The 25,764-nt window shown below is 43.3% G+C and overlaps 1 protein-coding gene across 4 annotated transcripts in view; it reads right to left on the bottom strand.

Moving 5' to 3' along the window:
* Window positions 1–25,764, bottom strand: part of FYB2 (FYN binding protein 2) — a 116,517-nt gene that overhangs the window by 81,409 nt on the left and 9,344 nt on the right. For all 4 annotated transcript variants that reach the window (XR_011537330.1, XM_070609475.1, XM_070609476.1 and 1 more), the window contains exon 2: window positions 1,340–2,081. Coding sequence is in view for 3 of the 4 variants with exons in the window: in XM_070609475.1 (XP_070465576.1) it covers window positions 1,340–2,081 (742 nt within the window). In the remaining variant the exon portion in view is untranslated. The remainder of the gene's footprint in view (window positions 1–1,339; window positions 2,082–25,764) is intronic.

The following is a 25,764-nucleotide window of genomic DNA, read 5'->3' as shown; positions in this document are numbered from 1 at the left end:
GTTGACTACGGGCTGGTGAGCCAGCGGAAGAGAGGCCGGAGGTAAGTCAGAGACAGAAGCAGGGACCAAAAGAAGCAGAGTCATGACATCAGTCAAAAGTCGTTTAGATGCTATTCTAAGCGCAAAGAGAAACCATAGAGGATTGTAAGCAGGAGATCCATCCATCCATCCACCCATCCATGCAATCATTCATTCAATCATTCAATAAATAGTTTTTGAGGACCCACAGAACCCAGCCTGGCTCTTATATGTGCTTCATATGTTCTTATACGTGGTGGTAGAGAGACAGTTTTTATTCTCATGTAACATATATTTTACTAAGGTAAACAAACAAATACCTAACAATACATCAGGCAGGGATAAGTGATAATGAAGAAAACCAAAGTAATGTAAGAAGGTAGAGAGGGATGGGGGTGGGGTGGCTATGTTAGACGGAATCCACTCACAGCAGGTGACACTGAGCAAAAACCTGAGGAAGTCAGGGAGCGAGACATCGAAGACCTGGGGGAAGAGTGTTCCAGGCAGAGGGATAAGCAAGAGCAAAGGCCCTGGGGTGGAACCAGCGTGGTATATCTAAGGAATAGCAAGAAGGCCAATGTGGTGAGAGAGGAGAGGGTTGGAGAGGTAGCTAGGGACTGAATCACATGAGCCACCGTAAAGTGGCTGGAGTTGAATTTGAGGAGAGGAGTGATGTGATCTGAGCTGTGATTTAGAGGATCGCTGTGCCTTAGAGGATTGCTGTGCCTGCTGGGAGGAGAGCAGAATAGAAAAGGGCAAGAACGTGGAAGCAGGGAGCCCAGTTAACCCATTGCAGTGGTCAAGGCAAGAGATGACGGCAGCATGGACATGGACAGAGGACAGAAATGGACAGAAGTAGATGGATTCAGAACGTATTTTGGTGGTAGAACCAAGAGCTTGGATGCAAAGAAAGAGGGGGAGAGAGGAATAGAGCATGACTCCTAGGTTTTGGCCTGAGCAAACAGGAGGGTGGTTGTCTGTTTACCAAGACGAGGAAGATTGGCAATGGATCTGATTTATAGGAGAGCAGACCAGGCTCTATGATGTTAAGCAGATTGCCCAAGTTCATGCATCTTGTAAGAAGCAGAGCTAGGATTCAAATCCAAGTTTGCCCAAACTGTCTCTCAATATAATTCCAGAAGATTAATCCCTTTACCCAAACCTGAAATTACAATTTAGCAGATGGGCCTAGAGTATCTGTGCTGGAGTTTGGAGCAGACATTGCCCAGGTCACATATGTGAGCATCCCAAGTCAGCCAGTTCTAAATTAGGCAAACACAGTGACCTCTCCCCCTAGGCCCATGGGGATTAGATTTCTTACCTGGGGCCTGGCTGATGAGCTCACTATCATAGATAGGCTGGCAGGTGCTCTCTGCTGGGCTTCTCTCAGGACTGGGGTTTTCTAGGCTCTTCTTGTCATGTTGAGAAAGTAGAAAAGTAGGATCTTCAGAGGCAGCACGTGATTTTCTTTGGGCCATCAAGTGCCTCTGGGAAGGAAGGGTCTGGGCACCTTTGGTTTCCAGCTTTTTCCTGGGCTCCTCTGGAGTAACCCCCATGCTTTCCTGCTTTTCTAGATGGATGGCCCTACTTCCACAATTGGCAAGAAGAAAGGCTGATGACACGTCATTTTTCTGAGATGAAACCTTCTCCCAGTTCCAGAGCTTGTCTCTGAAGCTACTGGTCACCATTACTTTCTCATTGGTTATCTCAGCATTTGACTGATTCACGTCTAACAGCAGAGATGCCTTCTGTGAATTTACTGCAGAACTAGAAGAGCCTCCTGGAGGTCCTGGGGAGTCAGAACATTTCTGAATCTCACTCCTCTGGGCCAACTTCATTTTCTGGGGTTTAAAAGGCTGGGGTTCACCACTGGGACAATATGGTGGGGACTGATTGTGGTTGGATGAGAGGGGTTTCCCATTGGCCAAAATCCTTGTGGGCTGTGTGCTTCCAATGTCACCCTTTTGAGAAACACCTGCTGGGAATTTAATAACTCCTGGAAGAGCCGATGCATCAAGCTTCTGAAATTTGGCTTGAAGTTCCTTGAAGTTTCTTAACCTTTCCTAAAGCATAAAAGAAAAAAGAAATGTCTCATTATTCTAGGGAAAAAGCAGCATGATTAGCTGACTTCGCTGCGGATGCTAAGGTGCTCTAAGTGCCGATGTCAGGTCATCCCCTAGCTAATGACCATGAGCAAGTAATGCTATTGTCCATGCGAGATGGAGTGAAAACAATTGTTCTCTTTGAAACCCTTCAGATGTATTTAACATAACATATAAAGAACACTCATAAAGGAGATAGTATTAATAATTGCTGATAAATCCCTTGATGCAAACTTTTGATAGCTCCCTGCTGCCTACACAAATAAATTCTAAAGCCCTTAGTGTAGCATTCAAGCTTCTTTGTGATGTGGTGGGATTATGACCTCCAGCCAATGGTCAACTCAGTTACCCTTAAACCAAACACGATCATTTGCAATTTTCATAGAAAATTTGTACTTTTCACCACCCTGACTTTGCTGATGTGTTCTCGCTTCTCAAGATGTGTCTCCCATCTACTTGTCAACTTCTTTCTTGCAACTTCACCACCCACCTTCTCCACTGATCTCTCCTGGGGTTCACAGGTAGAGCTAACTTCTGCCCTGTCTCCTTGGGGCTTCCATAGTACTTTATAAGTTGGCCATGGAACTTAACACCGTGAAGTGTGGAAAAGAGCAAACTTTGGAACCAGACAGGTCTGTTTTCAAATTCTGACTCTGCTCTTTCTCATCTAGGCAAACACTTTGGGAAACTTGGCATTACTAGTGCAGTCTCCTCAGAAAAATAAGTTCCCAAGTGGTAGAGGATTAGGGATACTCTATGTGAAGCATCCGTCACAGCGCCTGACACATAGTAAGCCCATGATAGATAAAAGCTATTTCTAAGAGGCCAGATGACCCTCTTGTATTTTTCACTGCCCTTGGGAGATTGTGTTCTTCCTTCTAAATTCAGCTCAAATTCAGTATATGAAAAGAGTGGGAGTAATAGCAGCCTAACCCTTGGGGCAGAGGAAGGAACGTGCCCAGGATCATACAGTGAGTTGGTGGCTTACGTAGGCACTGTTAGGACTCCTGCTCACTACTTTTCCCACTGCTCACCCCCTTCTCTCACCAGATCTGATTTGTTTTGATATAGTGCATTTGGTCATCTTTTGTCTTCACAAGAGGTAGGAGGGTGTGGAGGTCGAGGGTGGGAGGACATCTAATGGAGCCATTTCCAAAAGTAAGAGCCACCATCTTCTCCTGATTATCTTAAAGGTCTCAATTTCATGCATTCAACCTCCGTGCCAGTGCCTTCTGCTTTGCCAGCTGAGGAAATGTTGGGTGACCTTTCCTCACTGTGTTTACAGTTGACTCACACCTGCCCTCTGAGATTTAGGAAGGGAGGGAAACTAACAAGAAGCACGAAGCAGGTGTCTGGGAGCTCTTTCTCTGTCTCTGTCTCTCTCTTTCTCTCTCTCTCTCTCTCTCTCTCACACACACACACATACACACACACACATACCAGACACACATTTATAGCTTTCTTCACAAATTGCCAAGGGTTGGTTTCCTATATTTCAACCAGCAGTCAAGTTAATTCCACTACACTTTCTCTCCCCTGATGTGGAAGAAGCCAGCACTGGGCATGGAACCAGGAGATCTGAGTATGAGGCTCAGCCTCGCCACTTTCTAGTTATGTGCCTTGGACAATCCACTTCCTTTCTCTGAGTCTTCTTTTCCTCACTATAAAATGGGACTGTTTGATTAACAGTTCAGCCTTATTGTAAGGATCAAATGAGATAGCAGATGTGCATACCTCAGTGGTTAATATTTTTTAAATTGCGGTAAAATACACACAACTTAAAATTTACCACCTTAACCGTCTTTAAATGTACAGTAGTGTTAAGTGCATTCACATTGTTGTGAATATCCAGAACTCTTTTCACCTTCCAAAACTGGCCTCTATAGTCATTAAACAACAACTCCCCATTCCCCTTCCCCCAGCCTCTGGGAACCACCGTTCTACTTTCTGTCTCTAGGAACTTGACTACTCCAGGTGCCTCATATGAGTGAAATCATAGGTACTTGTCTTTTTATGACTAGCTTGTTTCACTTAGCATATCGTTCTTAAAGTTCATCCATGTCATAGCATATTACAACATTTCCTTCCTTTTTTACAGCTGAATAATATTCACTGTACGTATAGACCACATTTTGTTTATCCATTCACTCATTGAAGGGCACTTGGGTTGCTTCTACCTTTTAGCTGTTGTGAATAATGCTGTTATGAACATGAGTGCGCAAATTTTTTTGAGACCCTGCTTTCCATTCTTTTGGGTATAGACCCAGAAGTGCAATTGCTGGATCGTATGGTAATTCTATTTTTAATTTTTTGAGGAAACGCCATACTGTTTTCGAAGTAGCTACACCATTTTACCTTCCTCATTGGCACATGGGTTCCAATTTTTCCACATCCGTGCAATACTTATTATTTTGTTTTTTCAATTGTAGCCATCCTAATAGGTGTGAGGTGATCAGTGGTTAACATTTTTAAAGAACTATAATGATGATTACTTTTAGCTCTTCACTATCTGAAGCTGCCTGAACTAGAATGTTATTGCTTGGTAGATTTTAGTCTCTGGAGGAATGATTAGGAAAAAGCCTAGCAGGAAATAGAATTATGGATTGATAACTTCCAAACCAAGGTTCTGTGTTAAGCTCACTGGTTCAGGAGGAAGCAAACCTGATTAAATCGGACTCACTCCTCTTTGGACAAATGTTTGTTAAATATTTACCACATGGGAAAAAACACTGTTTTAGACAGTAAAGGACTCTGCACTTAAATATTACATTCTAATGTCAGGAAGAGACAGAAAATAAGCAAATGCATGTGAAAATATAAAGACAAGTGCTATGTGGGAAATTAAATAGGTGATTTGATAAAGAGTGACCAGGTGCCTACCACTGATTTTCAGAGGTACTGTATGAAAGCCATTCCTCTTTTCTGGGTTCAATAATTTATTAAATTAGGGGTTGGTCTGGCCAAGGTCCCCTCCAGCACTAAAATCTGGATTTTATTTTCCTTGCTATGGGAAATAGATGTGATGCATTCTGCTGTTTACTATTTATCACCCCTTTGATGGGGGGGGCGGTGTTCAGGGTTGAGGACATGAGGCAAGTTGAGTGAGGATGGGTTGTGTGGTGGCCAAAGGGGTATTCCAGTTAAAACCATGCTCCATTTTCTGGGCACAAAGCTAGTCAGTCACCACATCCTGCTGATCTTGTCTTAAGAAGCCCATGAGCCCGTCCCCTCTTCATGCTATTGCCACAGCCTTCGAGTCCTCCTCAATTATTGTTTAAAATGACTTCTTCATGGTCTCGCTGCTTTTACTCTGGGCCCCTCTAACTCACCATTTACCCAGCTGTTAGACAAATCTGACAAATCTGATTGAAAACACAAATCTGATCATGTGCGTCCCAGTTTAAAATCTTCCACTTTGGCTTCTCAAAGCTCTCAAATACAGCTCACACTCTTTTGCTTAGCACATAAAGCCCTTCCTAATCTCAACTCTGTTAATTTTCTGACATCATATTGGGCCCCTCCAAGACATGCTTTCTTCCTTTTGGCCTCACGGAATGACTTACATTTTCCAAAACTTACTTTGCTCTTTCATGTCTCTGTACCTTTGAATGCGTTTTTCCCTCTGTCTGGAATGCCCATCTTTCTTCCAATTTCTTAACTAGTAAATTCCTTCTTCAAAATTCAACATGTGTCACCTGAAAATTTTCAGTGGTTTCTGACAAAGTGTAGGCGTTAGGGTTACAAAGATGAATAAGACATTCCCTGAACCCTGATACTAAAACCAGACAAGGATGCTACAAGCAAAGAAAATTACAGGCCAATATCCCTGAGGAACATACACGCAAAAATTCTCGACAAAACATTAGCAAACTAAATTCAACAATACATTAAAAGATTCATACACCATGGTCAATGGGATTTATTCCAGGGATGCAAGGATGGCTCAACAACCACAAATCAGTCAATGTGATACACCACATTAACCAAATGAAGAATAAAAATTGTATGAGTATCTCAATAGATGCAGAAAAGGCACCCCACAAAATCAAACATCCATTTATGATAAAAACTCTCAACAAAGTGGGTATATAGGGACTATACCTCAATATAGCAAAGGCTATATATGGCAAGCCCACAGCTAACATCACACTCAGTGGTGAAATGCTAAAAGTTTTTCCTCTAAGATCAGGAACAAGACAAGGATGCCCACTCTGGCCACTTTTATTAACATAGTACTGGAAGTTCTAACCAGAGAAATTAAGCGAAAAAAGAAAGAAAGAAAGAAAGAAAGAAAGAAATGGCATCCAAATTGGAAAGGAAGAAGTAAAATTGTCGCTATTTGCCGATGACATGATATCACGTATAGAAAAACTAAAGACTCCAACAAAAACTGTTAGAAATAATAAATGAATTCAGTAAAGTTGCAGGATACAAGATCAATATACAAAAATCTGTCACATTTTTATACACTGATAACAAATTATCATAAAGGGAAATTAAGAAAATCTCATTTACAATTGCATTAAAAAGAATAAAATACCCAGGAGTAAATTTAACCAAGGAGGTGAAAGACCTATACACTGAAAAACATAAAACGTTAAGGAAAGAAATTAAAAAAGACACAAATAAATGGAAAGATATTTTGCACTCATGGATCAGAAGAATTAATGTTAAAATGTCCATACTACCCAAAGCAATCTACAGGTTCAATGCAATTCCTATCAAAATTCCAATGGCATTTTTCACAGAAATAGAACAAACAATCCTAAAAATTGTGTGGAACCACAAAAGATCTTGAATAGCCAAAGCAATCTTGAGAAAGAACAAAGCTGGAGTCATCATGTTCCCTGATTTTACACTACATTACAAAGCTATAGTAATCAAAATAGTATGGTTTTGGCATATGGTATTGGCATAAACGGTATGGGAATTAAACATAGATCAATGGAACAGAATAGAGAGTCCAGAAATAAACCAATGCATATATGGTCAATTAATTTATGACAAAGGAGCCAAGAGTATACAACAGGGGAAAGGACAGTCTCTTCAAGACATGGTGCTGGGAAAACTGGACAGCCACCTGCAAAAGAATGAGACTGGACCACTATCTTACACCATACACAAAAATAAATTCTAAATGGATTAAAGACTTGAGTATAAGACCTGAAACCATAAAACTCTCAGAAGAAAACGTAAGTGGTGAGCTCTTTGACACTGATCTTAGCAATGATTTTTTGGATCTGACTCCCAAAGCAAAGGCAACAAGAGCAAAAATAAACAAGTGGGACCACATCAAACTAAAAAGCTTTGCACAGCAAAGGACACCATCAACAACATAAAAAGGAAATCCACTGAATGGATGAAAATATTTACAAGTCATATATTGTATTAGAGGTTAATATCCAAAATATATAAAGAACTCATACAACTCAATAGCAAAAAAACAGAGTCTGATTAAAAAATGGGCAGAAGATCTGAACAGCCATTTTTCTAAAGAAGATATACAGACGGCCAACAACATGAAAAGGTGCTCAACATCACTAATCAACAGGGAAATGCAAATCAAACCACAAAGAGATATCACTCACATCCTGTTAGAATGGCTATTATCAAAAAGACAAGAAACAACAAATATTGGCAAGGGTGTGGAGAGAAGGAAACCCTTGTGGACTGTTGGAGGAATGTAAACTGGTACAACCACTATGGAAAACAGTATAGAAGTTCCAAAAAATTAAAAGTAGAACTTCATATGATCCAGCAATTCTACTTCTGGGTATTTATCCAAAGAAAATGAAAACTCAAAAAGATATATGTATCCTCATGTTCATTGCAGCGTTATTTACAATAGCCAAGACGTGGAAACAACCTAAACGTCCATCAGAAGATGAATGGATAAGGAAAGTGTGGTATATATTCAATGGAATATTGTTCAGCCATAAGAAAGAATGAAATCTTGCCATTTATGAGAACATGGATGGACCTGGAGGACATTATGCTAAGTGAAATAAGTCAAAGAAAGACAAATACTGTTATGATTTTATTTACATGTTATACCTAAAAAACAAAACAAAAATACCCCACCAAGCTCATAGCTATAGAGAATAAACTGGTGGTTGCCAGAGGCAGGGGATAGGGAGTGGGAAAATGGATGAAGGGGTCAAAGGGTACAAACTTCCAGTTATAAAATAAATGAGTCGTGGGGATGTAATGTACAGCATGGTGACTTGAGTTAATAATACTGTATTGTATATTTAAAAGTCGCTAAAAGTAAATCTTAAAAGTTCTCATCACAAGAAAAAAATTTTGCAATTATGTGTGGTGATGGCTGTTATTAGACTTACTTTAGTGATCATTTCACAATGTAAACAATTATCAATCATTATACCATACACCTGAAACGAATGTAATGTTATATGCTGATTATACGTCAATTAAAAAAAAATAGTCCTTGACCTTTTAGAGTTTGTGGAATGAGGGAAGAAGACACAAACTGATCATTTAAACGTAATACAGAAAGTGAATTGATACCAGGGACAAAGTCTTCTATGAGAACATAGTGAAGAGGTCATGGTGACAATGGGGGCACAAAGAAGGCTTCCCAGAGACGGCTCCTTGGCTAAAACAGGCAGCCAAGCAAGGAACAGTGGGAAAGACAATTCACACAGAGAGAACATGAAAGAAGAAGGCCTGGCATGGGAAACAGCATGACACACACAGGAAGAGTAAGCAATTCCATACTACCTGAGCCCTGATGTTCAGTACATGAGGCTGGAGAAGAAAGCAGAGGTCCCGTCTCCTTAACGTAGTTGGGCTTAATCCTCAGGTGGATGGGGAACTACTGACTTCTTTCAAACAGGGCTATGACATGGTTAGAATTATATTTTATACATATTTGAATAATTGTCTTTATATTTATAAATATTTTATAATACATTTTTGGAGACTATTGCAATGGTCAAGTAAAAATGATGAGAGGCTGGACTTGGACAATGTTGGTAGGAATGGAAAGAAGGGGACAGATAAGAGAAGTACACAGAGAGTGGTACAGACTGGACCTGGAGATTGACTGGATCTGAAGGAAAGGGGAGAGAGGGCCCCGGGAGGAGACCTGGGCTTCTAAGGTGGGTCAGAGCATGGCTGTTGGCACCTGAATCCTAGACTGAGGACTAGAGATAAAGGATTGGGGAAAGATGACGAGCCCAGTTTGGGATGTGAGGGGTTGTCTTGTTAGGGAAGCCATCTAACAGGTAGTTACATATGTGAATCTTTTGGGGTAAGAAATTTAGATTTGGAGTTATTAGTTTATTGGGTAACACAGAGCTTAAGAGTATTGACCCTGAAATCAAACTAAATTCAAATTCCAGCTCTGTCATTTATTAACTTTTTGATCCTGAGCAAATTACTTAACCTCTCTCTATTTATTGCCTTATCTGGGATAATAATTGCATTCGCTTCATAGGGTTTTTGTGGCAGGTAGAACAGTGGCCCCTCAAAGATGTCCACATCCCAATCCCTGAAACCTGTGAGTATGGTACCTTGCACGGCAAAAGGACTTTGCAGATGTGAGTAAGTTAAGGACCTTCAGCTAGGAAGATTATCCTGGATTATCTGAATTGGTCCATGTAATCACAAGAGTGCTTGTAAGAGGGAAGCAGGAGAGTCAGAGAAGGAGATGTGACAACGGAAGTAGAGGTGAGGGAGGTGGGGGTCAAAGATGCTACAAGCTGGCCTTAAAGATGGAGGGAGGGTTCACAAACCGAGGAAGGCAGGCAGCTTCCAGAAGCTGAAAAAGGCAAGGAAGTGGATTCTTTCCTAGGGCGTCCAGAAGGAGCACCGTTAGCAAACAACTTGAGTTTAGACATCTGACCCCCAGAGCTATAAGATAATAACTTTGTGCTGTTTTAAGCTACTAAATTTGTGGTAATTTGCTAAAGTGGCACTAGGAAACTAATATAGCTGTTATGGGGATTAAATTAATAAGTACACGTCCAGCACTTATAAGACATAATAAGTGAGCCAGTCCTGATGGCCTAGTGGTTAAAGTTCAGCACTCTCACCACTTTGGTGGCCCAGGTTTGTTTCCTGGTCGCAGAACCACACCACCCATCTGTCAGTTGCCATGCTGTGGCAGCTCACATAGAAGGACTAGAAGCACTTACAACTGGGATATACAACGATCCACTGAGGCTTTGGGGAGGGAAAAAATAAAAGAGGAAGACTAGCAACAGATGTTAGCTCAGGGAAAATCTTTCCCTGCAAAAAAAGACATAATAAGTACTCATTAAATTTTAGCTCTTATTATTACAGGTGGTTATGGAGGTCATGGGACTGGGTGGGATCACTTAGGAGAATGTGTGGTGAGACCGGAGCCACAGGACAATAGCAGAGGCCAAGAAGAGTCTGAGAAGAAAGAGAGGTATGAGGATAGGAGAGAAAGAGAAGGGGTGGGCAGGATTAATGAAGAAGGAGTGCCCAGCAGTGGGAAATGCAGCAGGAGGTTCTGTAAGATGAAGACAGAAAAGCATCTGGTGAAATCCGTCAAGATGGAAACCATTTCACGGACATTGCAAAAGAACATCTTGGCAGACGCAAAATTGCAGTGGGCTCCAGAGTAACGGAGGTGAGGGAGTGAAAACATGACTGTGGCTTTTCTCTTAAAAAGCTGGCATGACAAAGGCAAGGGAGGGGAGAGATTAGAAGGAGATTCAGGGTCAACCAAAGGTTTAATTACTTTTTCTTTCCAGTGAACCCCGCCCTAACACAGATCCTAAAAACCTCAGAACTGTATTTCCAGGCACTCTTTCAACTAGAATTCTGCCAAGCAGAGGTATGCGTGAGAGGTGGGATATGAGCGCATGAGGGTATAGCCACTCGGCGGGGAGGGGAGCCTCTGGGGAGCAGAGTGGGGTGTTCCCATGCCATTAAGTAGGCAGCAGCATCAATGGGTTTCCAGTGCAACAATCCTGTGTGGATGTTGGACATTTCCCTTAATTGTAGCACACAAGCTCATCCTCAGCCCTTCTGGAAATTCCCAACATAACCTATTTTAAATCCCTTTCTGCTCAAACTGGCAACAGATTTGGTCTACGACAAAAAACTCTCACCAATACATCCTGGTTTGCATTTCTTCATGGCACCTATCAGTGCCCAACAGACTGTCTCTCTCCCTCCACCAGAGTGTGCACTCCTTGAGCACAGGCACTGTGTCAGTAGTTGTTCACTGCTGTAATGCCAGGGCCCAGAAGCACATTTGGCCCATGGTAGATGCTCAGTAAAAATCTAGTGAATGAATGAGTCCTTGACTTGCAAGTCTTTCAGCATCTTTCAAGACAGGGAAAGCATCTCATTTATGTTGGTACTAGTCCTGGGGTGCACAAAATGTTTGGTGAATGAATAAACCAGTGAATGAACATTTAGGAAAATTAGCAGGTTCACATAATTCATGAGCTGTAACTACAGAAGTTTAAATTTTTTCCTAAGGACAGCATATAATGCACACAGAAACAAATTGTCTAATTTCTATAACATCAGAAGACGACTCTGAAAATAGCCATGGAAGATAGCCTTGCACTTCCTGTCTGGACGGAGCAGGCCTTGAACACTTCATCTGAGAAGCAAGGGCCAAAATGATTCCAGAGGTATTGTGGGAACAACCTACCATAAAAGACAGCGGTGTCCTCTAAACAGAAGAGGTTTAGCACTTTGATGTGGAAATTAAGCAAGGAGGAAGCGACCAGCCCCGAGAAACAAAGACATTGCCAGTTCAGCGAGAATAGGAGAGCAGCGGGAGACAGTCACAAGTCGGACTCCCATTCTCTAAATGTGGTATTATCATATTTACATGAATATATTTAGCCAAACTAGGGGGGAAAAGACTCCATCAAACAGACGTCTCTCATTCAATATTTATTTTACAGGAATCTAAGGAATAATAATGATAACAAAATAGGTATTATATGCCTATTTGACATATATATGCCTTATATGACATGACCGTGTGCAGGCACTAGTTAAGGACGTAACTACATTACATTATGACCATGTACTTTGGATTTTCAAGGAAGTTCTGATTCCATGTAATTTAAAAGGTGATAAGAAAGTGCAGAACCAGATAAAATGCAATTTAGCGTCATACCCTTTCAAAATAGATCTGCAAAGGAGAATAAATTCTGTGTCACATCACATGTCCTGACTTCTGGTTTATAACAGATGGTACAGAGGGCTGCTCCACCCTCCGCAGCTTAGTGCCGTGCAGGCTGCTGGGTAACCCGCCCCTGCATCACCGCTCCCTGGGCTTGCATCTACGGTGGCATACACCACACCACACTGCAAACTGCAGTGAACACAGACTACAGTGGCCCAATAAATTAGTAGTGACTCAGGGAGTGAAAGTCATCACAAAAATATACAGAAGTCCCGAAAGAAGACACCGTTTTGAAGCATATTTCTTGATTTAAAAAGAAAAATTAACTCATCTCTGAATTTCTGCAAGTTGCTGAATATCGCCTTCCACCAGGGAGAAACAATGCAACGCCAGTGGCAGCGGTTCGCTACACACTGAACATTCTTCTCCTGGTAAGCAAATGCAAGGGCCTTAAGGAAAACGGCGACTCAAAATCTAAAGCACAGCAGAGGCCAAGAAATGGAGCCCGGAAGAGAGGCAGTAATAGCTGTCAAAGTCTGCCTAAGATGGAAAGAAACAGAAGTCAATTAAAAATAGCAGCTGAGTCATCCTTCATGAATAAAATGGCTTTGATTCAACCTCCACTACCACAAGAGCTGGAATAATGGCAAACAGTCTGTGCTTCTGGTACCGGTGATTAATTCCAAAACCCCCAAAGAACGGGTAGGCACAGCAGAGCAGAGCAGTGCTGTTTGAAATCCTCCCACCTGCCCTCCGAACAGACACAGGACAGCAAGGTTAAAAGCTTCCATCTTAAAGGTGTAAGAACCAAGAATTGCACACCCTCTCCCCATTACCCATCAAGTGGAATCAGTGCTTTTCATCCTTCACGTCAGGTATGGGCAAGAATCCCAGCTCTGCTAGATGCGTGACCTTCAGCCAGCTGTTAAACCTCCCTGCATCTGTAAAATGGGGTTAATAAGGCCCGCCACATGGGCTATCGTAAGCTCTCAGTTAAGTGTGTACAAAGCCTGCTAAGTGTCTGGCCCCTGCCAGTGCTCTTTGTAAGACTACCCCTCCTCTAGTCGCAACTCCACATGCTGCATGCTGAAAAGGAGGTGTCCAGAGCTCCCCAGGCTACTGGCAAAGCACCTCCTCCACCAGCATGACACTGCCCACTGCTGATTTTAAAAGCAGCCCAGAGTCCTGCTTGATCTTAATAAGACTGCCATGCCTCCCTCACCACGACATCCTCTGGGTCACCATGAAAGCTGCCAGTGCCCCAAATTCTTAATAGTGGGCAAAATTAGTCAATGACTCATCTTCCCCTAAAACAACAGGCTGTCATGCCTTATATCCCTGTTTACCTCAGCCATCATCAGAAAGCCAAGTTAGCCAGTAAATACAGGGCCTTACCTCCCACAGACCTCTATAGCATCCCCAGTTGAATCCCATTTCTCACCCTTCCAGTGAGTAATCTGGAAATCACGAGTGGTCAGCAAAATCCCTCATGTCCTCCTCTCTTCTAAGAACATGTCCTCCGCCTCTTTGCTCTAACTCAGACTGGTGTCTCCCCTAAAGGCAGCTTCCTTGACGCTCTCCCAAGTGTGGCTTCTTTCTTCCACTCTCCTCTACTCCTGGCCAGGAGGAGAGTAAAGTGTCCTTTTAGCTCCTCACTGCTGCTTCCAAATCATTTCTTCTTCCTTAGAAATACCAACTCCTAGTAATAGTACACCAAACTAAACCCACTGCTCCCTGTGGAAGGCACCTGCCATATTCCTGGTCACTCCCTTTCATTATTGAAGATTTTAGCAGCTTCTTACTCCTCTCCCTCCACTACTACTTCTATGACAATAAGCAAAGTCAGGATCCATGTGGATAATCCTTCCAACACCCTGGGCTCCTTTCTGATGATCTCGCCTTCCGCCCTACCGCGGCCACTAATTTCCATGGTTACACCTTAGACTTTGCCATTACCACATATCAATTCCAAGTATCCTACTCTTGAATCACCACCTCCTATCTCACCCACTTGCCTGTCTGGTACCCCAACTCCAGAAATTCTTTGGCCCTGTTAAATTAATCCCTGGGCCTCAATATCTCTTCCCCATCCACTATCACCTGTTGTCTTCATTTCCCCACGTCCCCAGATTAGATCCCATAGACAATCACTCTAATCCCTCTGGCACAATATCAACTCTCTTGCTACCCTCCCACTTCATAGTTACTTGTGCCCAGATAAAAGCATAAAATGCGCCTAGAATTCTGACCTTGGTTACATTCTCCTCTGATTCTTTATCAGTACCCGGAGCGAGCAGGGTGCTCCCATCTTGCAGGGTGTAAGAACTGGAATTTTCTATCAGAGTGTGAGCATGCAGAAACTTGGAATCCAAGTTAGGGAATTAGGATTTTATTCAGTAGGCATTGGAAGCCTCTACGGGCTGTGAGCAGGACAGTGACACACTAGACATGTATGTCACTTAAGTCTCATTTAGATCTCCCTGCTCACGTAAGTCTCTTTCAGGGGACTATTTCCAGAATGTCCTGGCCTCCCCCAGTTCTGGGCCAAGTGCCTCCTCCGCTCAGTTCTGTCTCAGTGCTGATCACACCTCACTCACCACAACTGTTTACTGCTCGGGCTCTCCCACTAAACGCAACCTTTTTCCAGTGCACAAACCATGTCTTTCCATCACTGTCTCTTCAGCTGATAGCTAGGCTAGCTAAGCAGAGCAATTCAAAACATCTGATCCCTCTTCAGTGAAGGCAGTTATGTAAATCATTACCCAACCACGCTCTATGCATAATATCAATGAAAACACAGTGAAGTGAAGAATTAGTTTGGCTTGGCCTATTCAGGGAATCCGTTCAAAAGGAGGTAAGATTGCAGGATAAGCGGGTTCTCTCTGGAGAGAGCAGGGACTATGCAGACGTTTTAGGCTAAAGGAACAGCAGAGGCAGAGGCACGGAGACAGACAGGCCCACTGTATTTCAGGTGAGCAGATCAGAGCATAGAGCAAGTGAGCTGGAGGAAGAAAGCCATTATTCTCCCCAGAAGCCATTTTCATTTAGGTCCTTCAAAGTTTTCACTCAAAGAAATAATAAGAAATTTCAGTTGCCTTTGAAGGATAACATGCGAGAGAAGATACTTTGGTGCAGAAAGCCTTTCGGTGGATTGAGTATCATATCACTTTGCCGCTTTCTCATCTCCACCTGCTTCTTGAGGACCTTTCTGCCCATCCATCACTAGTCACAGAGCCACTAGAACTTTCATCCAAGAATTCAAATAGTACTTTGACAGCAACACAAGTAATCATCTCTCCAGCATCTGACATGAAAACTTGTGTGTTAGTCCTACTTCCGCAAAATCTCTTCCATCCACACCTCCCCTCCACAATAGCTTGGGCTCCACTTCTTCCTCCTTCCTTTGGAAAATTGCTTGGGTTCTCTAAGCTTTAATTTCAGCCTCTGCAAAGCAACACTAATTTAGGTCTCGACTTCCTTTACAAAACCCTTAGGCCGGATGTACGTTGGAATTTAGAAATTGTCCAATTTTAGAAAGATAATATGTTACAAATTCCAATATATATAAACCCTAGTGTGGTCTGAGGCAGCATGCTGGGTCAGACGTGGTGCTATTTCTGTAGTAAAACATCAGCGTTCATCTAATGTAGGATCAATAAAGACCCCAAAATGTCTCATGTCAGTTCAGGTAGGCTTTTGATACCAAAAAAGATATGAAAAATGGGTGATTTTCAGAGCTTACTGGATTTTGGAACTGTGGGTAAGGCATCATAGACTTGTTCCTATCCATTTCCTAGGGTTCTTTCAAGGCTTAAAGAAGAAGAAAAAAGCAAAACAATTATCCTAACTCCAGGCATAATAAATGGTGGCTGTTACTATGGTTATTCCCCATTCGGTTTGTCATCTTCTACTCAGAATTTTGCAATCATTTTCTAACTGGTGACCGGGCCTTGCTCAAACATTTCTTCAGTGATCTGATGGCTCTAAAAGACAGTTCTGGTCATGTCATTCCATTTTTGAAAAAATTAACAAAGTTTCATAATTATCTGTCAATTATGATATCAACTCCTTCACCTCCTTGACCTCCTTGATCCAAGCCACGCTTACACCTCTTTATGCTACAGTTGTGAAGAACTCCCAGGGTTCCCCAACTGTGCGCCTTCTTTCCGTGCATCTCACCATGTCCTCGGCTGCACCTGCCACCTGGAATGTCCTGCCAGACATTTACTGTCCAAGTTCTACTCGTCCTTCTCGGCATAGCTCAAATGCTCCAACTCGAGGAAGCCACTTCATCAGTGGCCCCTTCAAAACAACCTCTTCCTCCCCAGACCTCTTCTGGCAATGGTCTTAAATCTAGAGGTGCATTGGAAATGTCCTGAGGACTCCTGAACCTGCCCCACTGAAACAGAATCTCTGGGCAGTCTGTATCTCATGAATCACCTTGAGTGCTTATTGTGTAGCCAGCCCAGCATCTGGTCCAAGGAATAGATTGGGAAACATGCCACAGCGTTTCATCTGCAAATCTCTTTTAGTCCTATGCCTCTTCCCACTTTTCACGTCCTACCACAGTTACTCAAGTAGATACCTCATCTTCCCTAAGAGTCTGCAAACTTCCTGACAGCAGGTAGAAAAACATACTTGCCTTTGTAGAGCCCACAGGCTCAAGCATGATGCTTTACTCCTAGTAAGTACTCAATATTTGCCAAACTAATATTGAAAGAAATGCATGAATGGATTTCTGCAGTAATGACTAGAGGGCATGTTCTTTAAAAGGGTTTTCTTGGAGACCTACAAATCAAGTTCATGCAATGATGCCTCCACACTGCAGTTCCGGTCATGTCACTCCCCTGTCAAACCCTTCAATGGTTCCCTGTGACCCCGACGATAAATTATACATTCCTTAGCCATATACCTAATGCCCTCTGATCTTTTCCTGCCTCCCTCTCCAGCTTCATTTCCCACCACTTCCTGCCTCTAACTCACCCCTCCAGTAAAACTGAACTTGCCTCTGTACAATTGTTCATGCCATTCCCTTTGCCTGGAACACTTTTTCTATACTTATTCACCTGGCTAAACTTATTCACCTTTTGAGCCTTAGCTGAGCTGTCCATCCCTCCCAGAGCCTCTTCCAGCACTTAGGTTGGCTAGGAGACCTGCTCCATGCTTTAAGCACTTTTGCTTACCTCCAGCTTTCCATCTATTTAATTTTATTAAAATCATCATCTGTGTATCTGCTTTACCTGCACCCCACTCACACTGTGAGGTCTCCAGGGGCATGGACCAGAATGGATTCTTTTTCACCTGTGCTTCTGTCACTGTGCCTAGGCACATAGAGCGGAGATGGACAATATGTGTTCTTTTGAATTGAACAGAGCTAATTAGAAAGCATTTGGATGTATTTATGCGTGGAGGAAACTGAGGAAAATGGGGAGTAATTCTACATAAAAGAATATGCAAGGTACATTGAATTCTTATTATGTTACATCATATTATGTTATTATGTTTCCAGATACTGTGAAGCCCAACAAGTGTACCTCGTCTCAATTACTATAATCCTTACAATGGGCTTCTGAGCTGTGTCCCTGAAGATGAGGATGAAACCAAGGATGGGAGTTTTCTGAAGCTTGCTCAGGTCACGTAGCTAATGAGCATCTGAACTGAGGTCAGAACCCAGCCCTGACACCAATGTCTGAGACGTTTTCAAATGGACTCTATGCTCCAGTATGCCTTTTCTCTAAGGACAGGTTTCCAGTTGTCTTTTCCAAAATTCATCCAACAATTATTTGTTGCATGCCTACTATGGGGTAACATAAATGAATAAGCCAGACACAGGCCATGTCCTCATGGGGTACACAGTCTATGGAAAAGAGGGACAAGTAAACAGACATTGACAGCACCCATGGCACCTTCTGTGATGAGGCATCACCAGGGCAGGCAGAGGGCAAGGCTGACAGGGTGTGGGGTGAGCCAAGACCTTCCTGGAGAAAGACATGAAGAAGACATAGGAGTGTGACTGTCAGAAGGGTGGGGGCCTTACAGGTAGAGTTGACATCTGTAAGACCTGAGGCCTGAGAGGGCCTGGCATGTGTGGGTTTCCAAAGTGGTGAGGGGACTGGAATGTGAGATGGGGAGGAGGAGAAGTGGGGCTGAGGCAGCACCCTGAAAGGCCCTGTGAGCCATTGAAAACAAACTTATCAACACATGTTTTCATTTTTATGGTTCAAACTGCCTTCATGGGCCAGTCCCAGAGGCCTAGTGGTTAAGTTCAGTGCACTCTGCTTCAGCGGCCTGGGTCTGGTTTCCCGGTATGGACCTACACCGCTCTGCTAGCAGCCATGCTGTGCTGGGGGCCCACATACTAAAACAATAGAGGAAGATTGGCACAGATGTTAGCTCAGGGTGAATCTTCCTCAGCAAAACAAACAAACAAACAAAAAAACCCAAACCAAACAGCAACAACAAAACCCTTCACAGATTATACAGGGAGATGGTGAATTAGAAATTGATATTTTGAAACCTCCAAATCCCCTCACTCAAGCACAGTGAAAAACAGGAGGATAGCTATTCATTTCACACAAATGAGGTTTATGATGCCTTTTAGGAAATCAGAAAACCAAAATCCAAAAACCCCACAACGGGTTCAGGATTGACGTTGCTGGGTAACTGCATTTTGTGGTAGGAGTGAGGGTCTCAGAGGAAAAATTGGGCCATACATTCTCACATGTCAAGTGCAAGATGCAGCTCCCAGAAAAGGGGCTCAAGTGTGACTTAGCCATCTGGAGATAAGGGTCTGAAGCCAGAATTTATGATCTCTGCAAACAGGCCAGTCCTCAAACTACCCCATGACCGGCCTTCCTGAACGCGTTCCCCATGCTCGTTTGGCACTGAAACTTGGGTCAAGAACAGGGAAGGTTCTCAAGAAACTGGATGCTGGCAAGTTGGAAAAATCGCCCACGGAGCATCCTCACTTGAAGGGCTTCCCCCTCCGCGTGCTGCCCTCTCGCGCCCCAGACGGAACAGCCGCGCAGCGTCCTTTGGGTTTAGGCCAGTTTCATTTAAAGGGCAATTTACTGAAGACTGAAAAGAGAAGGGTTGAATAACTTCTTTGAGCTACTTTATTGCTTTCACCCTACAGCATCTGATGTCAACTCCTTAGCCAGTGTGGCCATCTTAATTTCTTAGATTTGTTTTTCATATTAGAGTCCCAGCTCCATGAAGAAACAGTAAAAGAAATCAAAGACACCATTCTAAATTCAATCAAGACAGATTTTACAGGCGTTAGATTTTTTTCGTTTGTTTTTTTAAAGAAGAGAAAGCAGCTCCTGTCTGTTTTCCTATCTCTTTAGTACCTTCTTTTTCCAATAGCAATGGGAGCTGTCTCTAAGATCTGGAGAGATAGTCATCATCACGGCCATCGTCATCATGTCCCCCACCACAGCCACCACGGGCTCACCCCACACCATTGCTGAGCTTGTACCACTGCGATCGGTGCTTTCCAGGTAGAACCTTGGATTCTCTGAACAATCCGGCTGGTAGGGTCGGTGATACTGTCCCCACTTCACAGATTAAAAAACTGAGACTTGGGGAGGCAGAGCAGTTGAGCTCAGAGATTATAAACCACGTGCCCTGGGAAGTCAGATGATTTGTGTTTGGATCCTGGCCTTTCCTCTGCCAGCTCGGTGACTTTGAACTTTACCTCCATCACCTCGGTTCTCCTCAATAAAATGGCAACAATGTTAGTATTTACTCTATTGTTATTCCATTAATTTAGACAATCTAGGTCAAGTGTTCAGCACAGCACCTCGTGTATACTGTCTCTATGTTCTAGCTACCTATTATCATTATTGTTACTATTAATATTGGTGTTGTCAAAGATTGCAGCACTGTCAGAGGTAAGTTTGGATTTAAAAATCAAGTCAGGGGGCCGGCCCCGTGGCCGAGTGGTTAAGTCCACGTGCTCTGCTTTGGCGGCCGAGGGTTTCACCAGTTCGGATCCTGGGTGCATACCTAGCACTGCTCATCAGGCCACGCTGAGGCAGCATCCCACACAGCACAACCAGAAGGACCCACAGCTAGAATATTCAACTATGTACTGGGGGGTCTTTGGGGAAAAGAAGAAAAAAAAAGATTGGCAACAGATGTTAGCTCAGGGCTAGTCTTTAAAAAAAAGAAAAAATCCAGTCTGATCTCCACACTCAAGCTCTTCACTCTGCCACACTGGTGAGATCCTTTTCTTACATTTCTCATTTGCCTTCCGGCCCCGCTGCAGTGGAGAAGTGATCACTCCATTTTACAGATGAAGAAACTAAAGCTGGAGGGGCCAGGTCACTCGCCTAAGATTGAAGAGCTAATAAATGGCTGACTAGACCCTCTGACCTCAATCCCCGAGCTCTTTCTGCCAACTATCATCACCTCCATTTTTGCCTGTGAACAGCCAAGAAATACAGCTGAACAGCGTTTGCGAGGCCCTTCATCTGGGACAACATTGCTTCAGACAAAATTGATGCTTGACGGTCTTTGTCTTTCTCAATATGTATTCTGCTAATCCGCTCACCAAACTTCAGGATCTTCTTTCCTCAAAGAACTTGTGCAGCCAGAGCCTCTCGTGAGAGAGGTTTACAGCAGCAGCTGGTTACACAGCAGTCCCCAACAAAGGCTCCCGGCCCCAGCTCCCGATTTCCTTCACCTTGGGAGGGGGCCAGCTGTGTGGGGCCAACAGCACATTCTGCAGGCCAGCTGTTTCCTAGGAAAGAAGCACCCTTGGTCCCTTGGAGGAAACCAGGAACTCATGGGTTTACAGAGAAACCGTGTGCTGTGGTAGAAGAGCACTGACCAGGAGAGGCCTGGGTCCACTTTTGGCTCACTCACTAGATGCGTGACTCGAGGCAGGCACTTTCTATCTCTTCCTTACCTGTGGGACAGGTGCACCGCTTTACAGCAGAGCGTTAACTAAAGCTTCCTGCATGAATATGAGGCTGAATAACAGTAATCTCTGTCGAGCCTCCCTTCCTGCCTTCTTCATTCACTAGCTTTTTCAGTCAACAAATGTTAGCCCTCTATATCAGATGTGAGCCCAGCTATCAAGCTGCACATCTGCGGGGGCACCAGTCATGTGTGATCACACAGACTGTTACATAGACTACCAGGTGGACCACAGGTGAACAGTATCCCCTGGAGTTGTACAACCCCGTGGCCCTGCTGTGGATGGAAGGAATGATGGTGATGAACAAATGTTCTCAGTGCTCATGGAACTTATCGGCAAACAGGTTGTCTTAAAGGTCAACAGAGATCATTCCTTCAACAACCAGTTGAGTGCCTATTACATACTAGGTAGTGTTCTACGCATGTGAAAATGCATTGTTAACATAATACGGGTATACAACCAACAGTTTATTTTCCTCTCATCTCCCCCTCTAAATACCTAGTGTTCTGGAAGCTTCCAGTCTCATCTCCTCTAGTTTATCTCTACACTGGATGCACTCTACTCTCTCTTATTCACCCTTGAGTTTTCCAACATAGAGCCCGAAGCAAAGAAGACAGTAAATATTTGCTGAAAAAATGAATGCCTCCACGCTTTTGCACACATTTCATCCTCTGCCTGGAATGCTCTGCGCCTTTTTTATCATCTGAAATGTGTTTGTCTTGCTTGACTCAGCTCAGTTGGAGCTCCCTGAGGGAGCCTCCCACCAGGTGTGCAGTGAGGGGTGGTGGTTCCCATGCACTCCCAGAAACCCCGTCCTTCCCTCAGCTGCCGCCTTCGTGACACTGCTCTGGTCTTTTACATCTTCCTTTCCTCCCTAGGAGGAGAGCGACTCTAAGTGCAGCAACAGGGTTAAGAATGTGGGCATTGGCGTTGAGAAGTCTTAGGCTAGAATCCTATCTCTATCAATTCTGGCTCTATCACCTTGATAAAGCCATTTCAGTTCTCTGTTCCCTACTTCCTGATGAGTAACATGGGGATACAACTATTCACATCATAGGACTTCCCGGGACATCAACACTGGCCCGGTGCCTGCCGCAAAGGAGGCCCACAGTAATGCCATTTCGATGAGGATGGTTGTGATATGGATAAAGAGGCTGATCACGAGGAGAGGGACAATGACGATCACCATGATTATCATGGTGATTTTGACAGTGATGAAATGATTATTTCTGGCAAAAGTACACGCTTAGGAAATATGTCAGAATTAATCGGCCTGATGGTTTCAGATGGGAAAACTGTATCCGTGCTGATGGTGTCATTTTAGTTTCCAATAACAGAAATGCTTCCATTTGGACCTCCCTTGTCTGCATTCACTGACATGAAGTATCCATGGGTTTTCTTGGAACTTTCATTCCAGTCCACCCCTTAGTTCTACTCATTTTGTGAAATCACCCTCTTCCCCCCAATCTCTGCTCCATTTCCCACCTTATACCCCAGCCCAGCCAACAATGCTAGTTCAGAACAATGGACAGCAACACAGGGCCCAGCCTTCAAACATTCAGTTCTGCTTCCCTTAGGATCGCACGCCCGATCTGCACTCCCTCCTGGAGGTTTCTCTTAGCTTACTGTCAGCTAAATCTGGAAAATACCAACGGGGATCCTAGCAAGGAAAAAGCAAAGACAAAGGCAACTAGATGCAGCTGGCCTTGAACTGATCTTATGGGTGCTGCGTCAGACTTTGTTACTTAGCTCAGAGATACTAAGGTATCTCTGAGATACTGAGGTAAACAGCCAGAATAACTGAAGGGCAGGATGAGGCAGGCCCCACTGACTAGAATGCATGGCTTCATGGAATATTAACTGAGATTTTTCTTTGTGTTAACTGACAAGAGGAAATAATAAGGCTTTAATAACAGATGATGCTGGCAAACGAAATAAACAACACTGCAAATTGCTTAGCTTTGAGAGAAGAAATATGAGAACCAGGAGAGAGGTGATCTAGCTTTCTGACTTTTAAGGTATACAACCTTGGGTCCTCAAGAAGAATGTGCAAGCTTTTGACTCATTGAGGCCAAATTAAAAACAGAAATAAAATTGGAATCAGCCCAGGATGTGAATATCTGCTACGTCACTCTGTGGTCTTTGAGAAGTCACTTAGCTTCTCAGAGCTTCAACTTGCTCATCTGGAGGATGGGATACCTTCTGGTTTAGAAAATTTGTGGTGAGGATTAGAAATCCCTTGGTCTAACTTGGTACTGCTCACAGAGTAAACAGCTAATAAATTCATGTTGACCCGATGAAGATAATCTTATACAACCATGGAGAAATTAGTTATTGCCCACAGAACTTATCATGGCCTGAGGAAGTGCTAAAAATCTCTTGACCATTTAAAGACAGAAAATCCCATTCTTTTTTTGTAATACTTAAAATGCAAATAATCCTATTTGTCCTGTCTACCTCATAAGATTCCTATAAATATCAAATAAAGTGAAATATTAGGATGCTTTGAACAGAATAAAAAATAAACAGAATGCAATACAGATTCAAGACACTATATGAACATATGTATAAATGCTATAGATCTGACACAAAAGGATTTTCCAGGTAGAAAGAGCAAGTAATCTTTGGAATTGGCTTACCAAAGACAAAGGGCAATTAGCTCAGGATTTCAGTGTCTAACACAACACATATCACATGGCGTGTACTCAAAACTTACATGCTAAATTGATGAATAAATCTCAGGGAGGGCTGGGGGAAAAAAGAGGGGAATGGCTTAAAGCAGGACTCATTCCAATGATTCTATGAAGCTCTATCTCAAACTTTGAAATGAAGTAACTGTCTAACCACATAGCCACTGGCTCATAAGCAGCGTGAGAGGAGGACTTAGTTAATTCGGTGTCTGCTGCATCCTTCCCGTCGGCCCGCACAAGTTCTTCACCTTAGTACTTGTCCAGTCCTTAGCAGAGGCACGCTAGTCTCCATGTTTCTCTTCTGCCACTGTCCCTGCCTCCCCAAACAGACTGTGCCCCTTCTGCCTTAGTTGCCTCTCATATGCTGTTCCCTATGTCTGGGATACCTTTCCTCTCCTACCTCCCATTCCTGGTGAACGCTTTTCATGTTTTAAAACCCAAATCAGAAACTGCCTCCCTTGGGAAAGCCTTCTCTGCCTCACCCAGGTTGGGTTAAAACCTCCTTCCTCTGCTCCCTCAGTTACTTGAACATAACGTCATTGTTCACATTACTTTATAATTGTCACGCTGTATTCTAAATATGTTACTTTTGGACATCTTTCCTATTAAACTCTGAGAAATTTAAGGAAGGTCTAAATCGTATTTTACTTTGTGGGCCCTCAGCACCTTGCCTGTTAAATGAAAGATCTCTGGGGTCAGACAGGGTCAACTCCTGGATCCATCGCTTAGTAGCTGTGTGGTCTTGGGGGCTAGTTACTTAAACTCACTGAGGTTCAGTCTCTCTACTTGAAAACAGGAACAGTAACGTTACTTATCCTTGCCAGACTGCTGTGCAGATTAAACTATATCATTCATAGGAAGGGCTAAGCACAGTGCCTAGCCCAAAGAAATGCCATCTCGTTGTTGCTGTCATCATTGCTGTTATTTAACCATTTATGCCGCCGGGAGACGGAACAGTGAATGAGAAATGGGTGCTGCCTCTTCCTAATGGAATTTACAACCTAGACGGAGAGAAATTAAATAGATATTTACACAAGTAACTTTCCTTTTTACAACTGTGACACATGCTCTGGAAAAAAAACCTTTGGGGTGAGTAACAGTCAGGATAAATTAGGACTGTGATAGGCTGAATGACACTTCCTCCCAAAAATGTCCATGCCCGAATCCTCAGGCCTGTGAGTATGTTACCTTACACCATAAAAGGAGATTTGCAAATGTGATTGAGTTAAAGATCTTGAGATGGGGAGATTACCCTGGATCATCCAGGAGGGTGGAATGTAATTCTAAGGGTTGCTGTAAGAGGAAGGAAGGAAAGCCAGAATCTTAGAAGATATAAGGATGGAAGCAGAGGCCAGAGAGGAGAGAAATGCTCTGCTGCTGGTTTTGAAGTTGGAGGAAGGGGCCGTGGACCATTGAATGTAGGCGGCTTCTAAGCTGGAAAAGCCAAGGAAACGGACTCTTCCTTGGAGCCTCCAGAAGGAACGCAGCCCTGCAGACCCATTTTCAACTCCTGACCTCCAGAACGTAAGAGAATGAGTTTGTGGTACTTCAGGCCACCAAGTTTGTAGTAATTTGTTACAGCAGCAATAGGAAACTAATACACATGCTCTGCGAAGAATGCTTTGGGGTATATACCGGTCAGGATAGGCTAGGTTTTGTTATAACCATGCAACTCCTAAATCTTAATGGCTTAACCTAAAGGCCTCTCTTTCTCACATACACACATGCTACAAGTCTGACATGAGTCAGAGGGGCCTCTGTCCCTCACACTCACTCAAGGACCATCATCTAGTGATGTCACCATCTCAACACATGGTTGAAAGTCATGGAACCAGAATTTGAACCCAATGTTTGCCTTGAAGCTATTAGACGCTCAGTATTGACTAT

The sequence above is a fragment of the Equus przewalskii genome, chromosome 2, assembly GCF_037783145.1.
Source record: "Equus przewalskii isolate Varuska chromosome 2, EquPr2, whole genome shotgun sequence".
NCBI classification, from domain to species: domain Eukaryota; kingdom Metazoa; phylum Chordata; class Mammalia; order Perissodactyla; family Equidae; genus Equus; species Equus przewalskii.
Note: the sequence above shows the minus strand (reverse complement) of the source record. Positions and strands in the feature narration are given on the sequence as shown.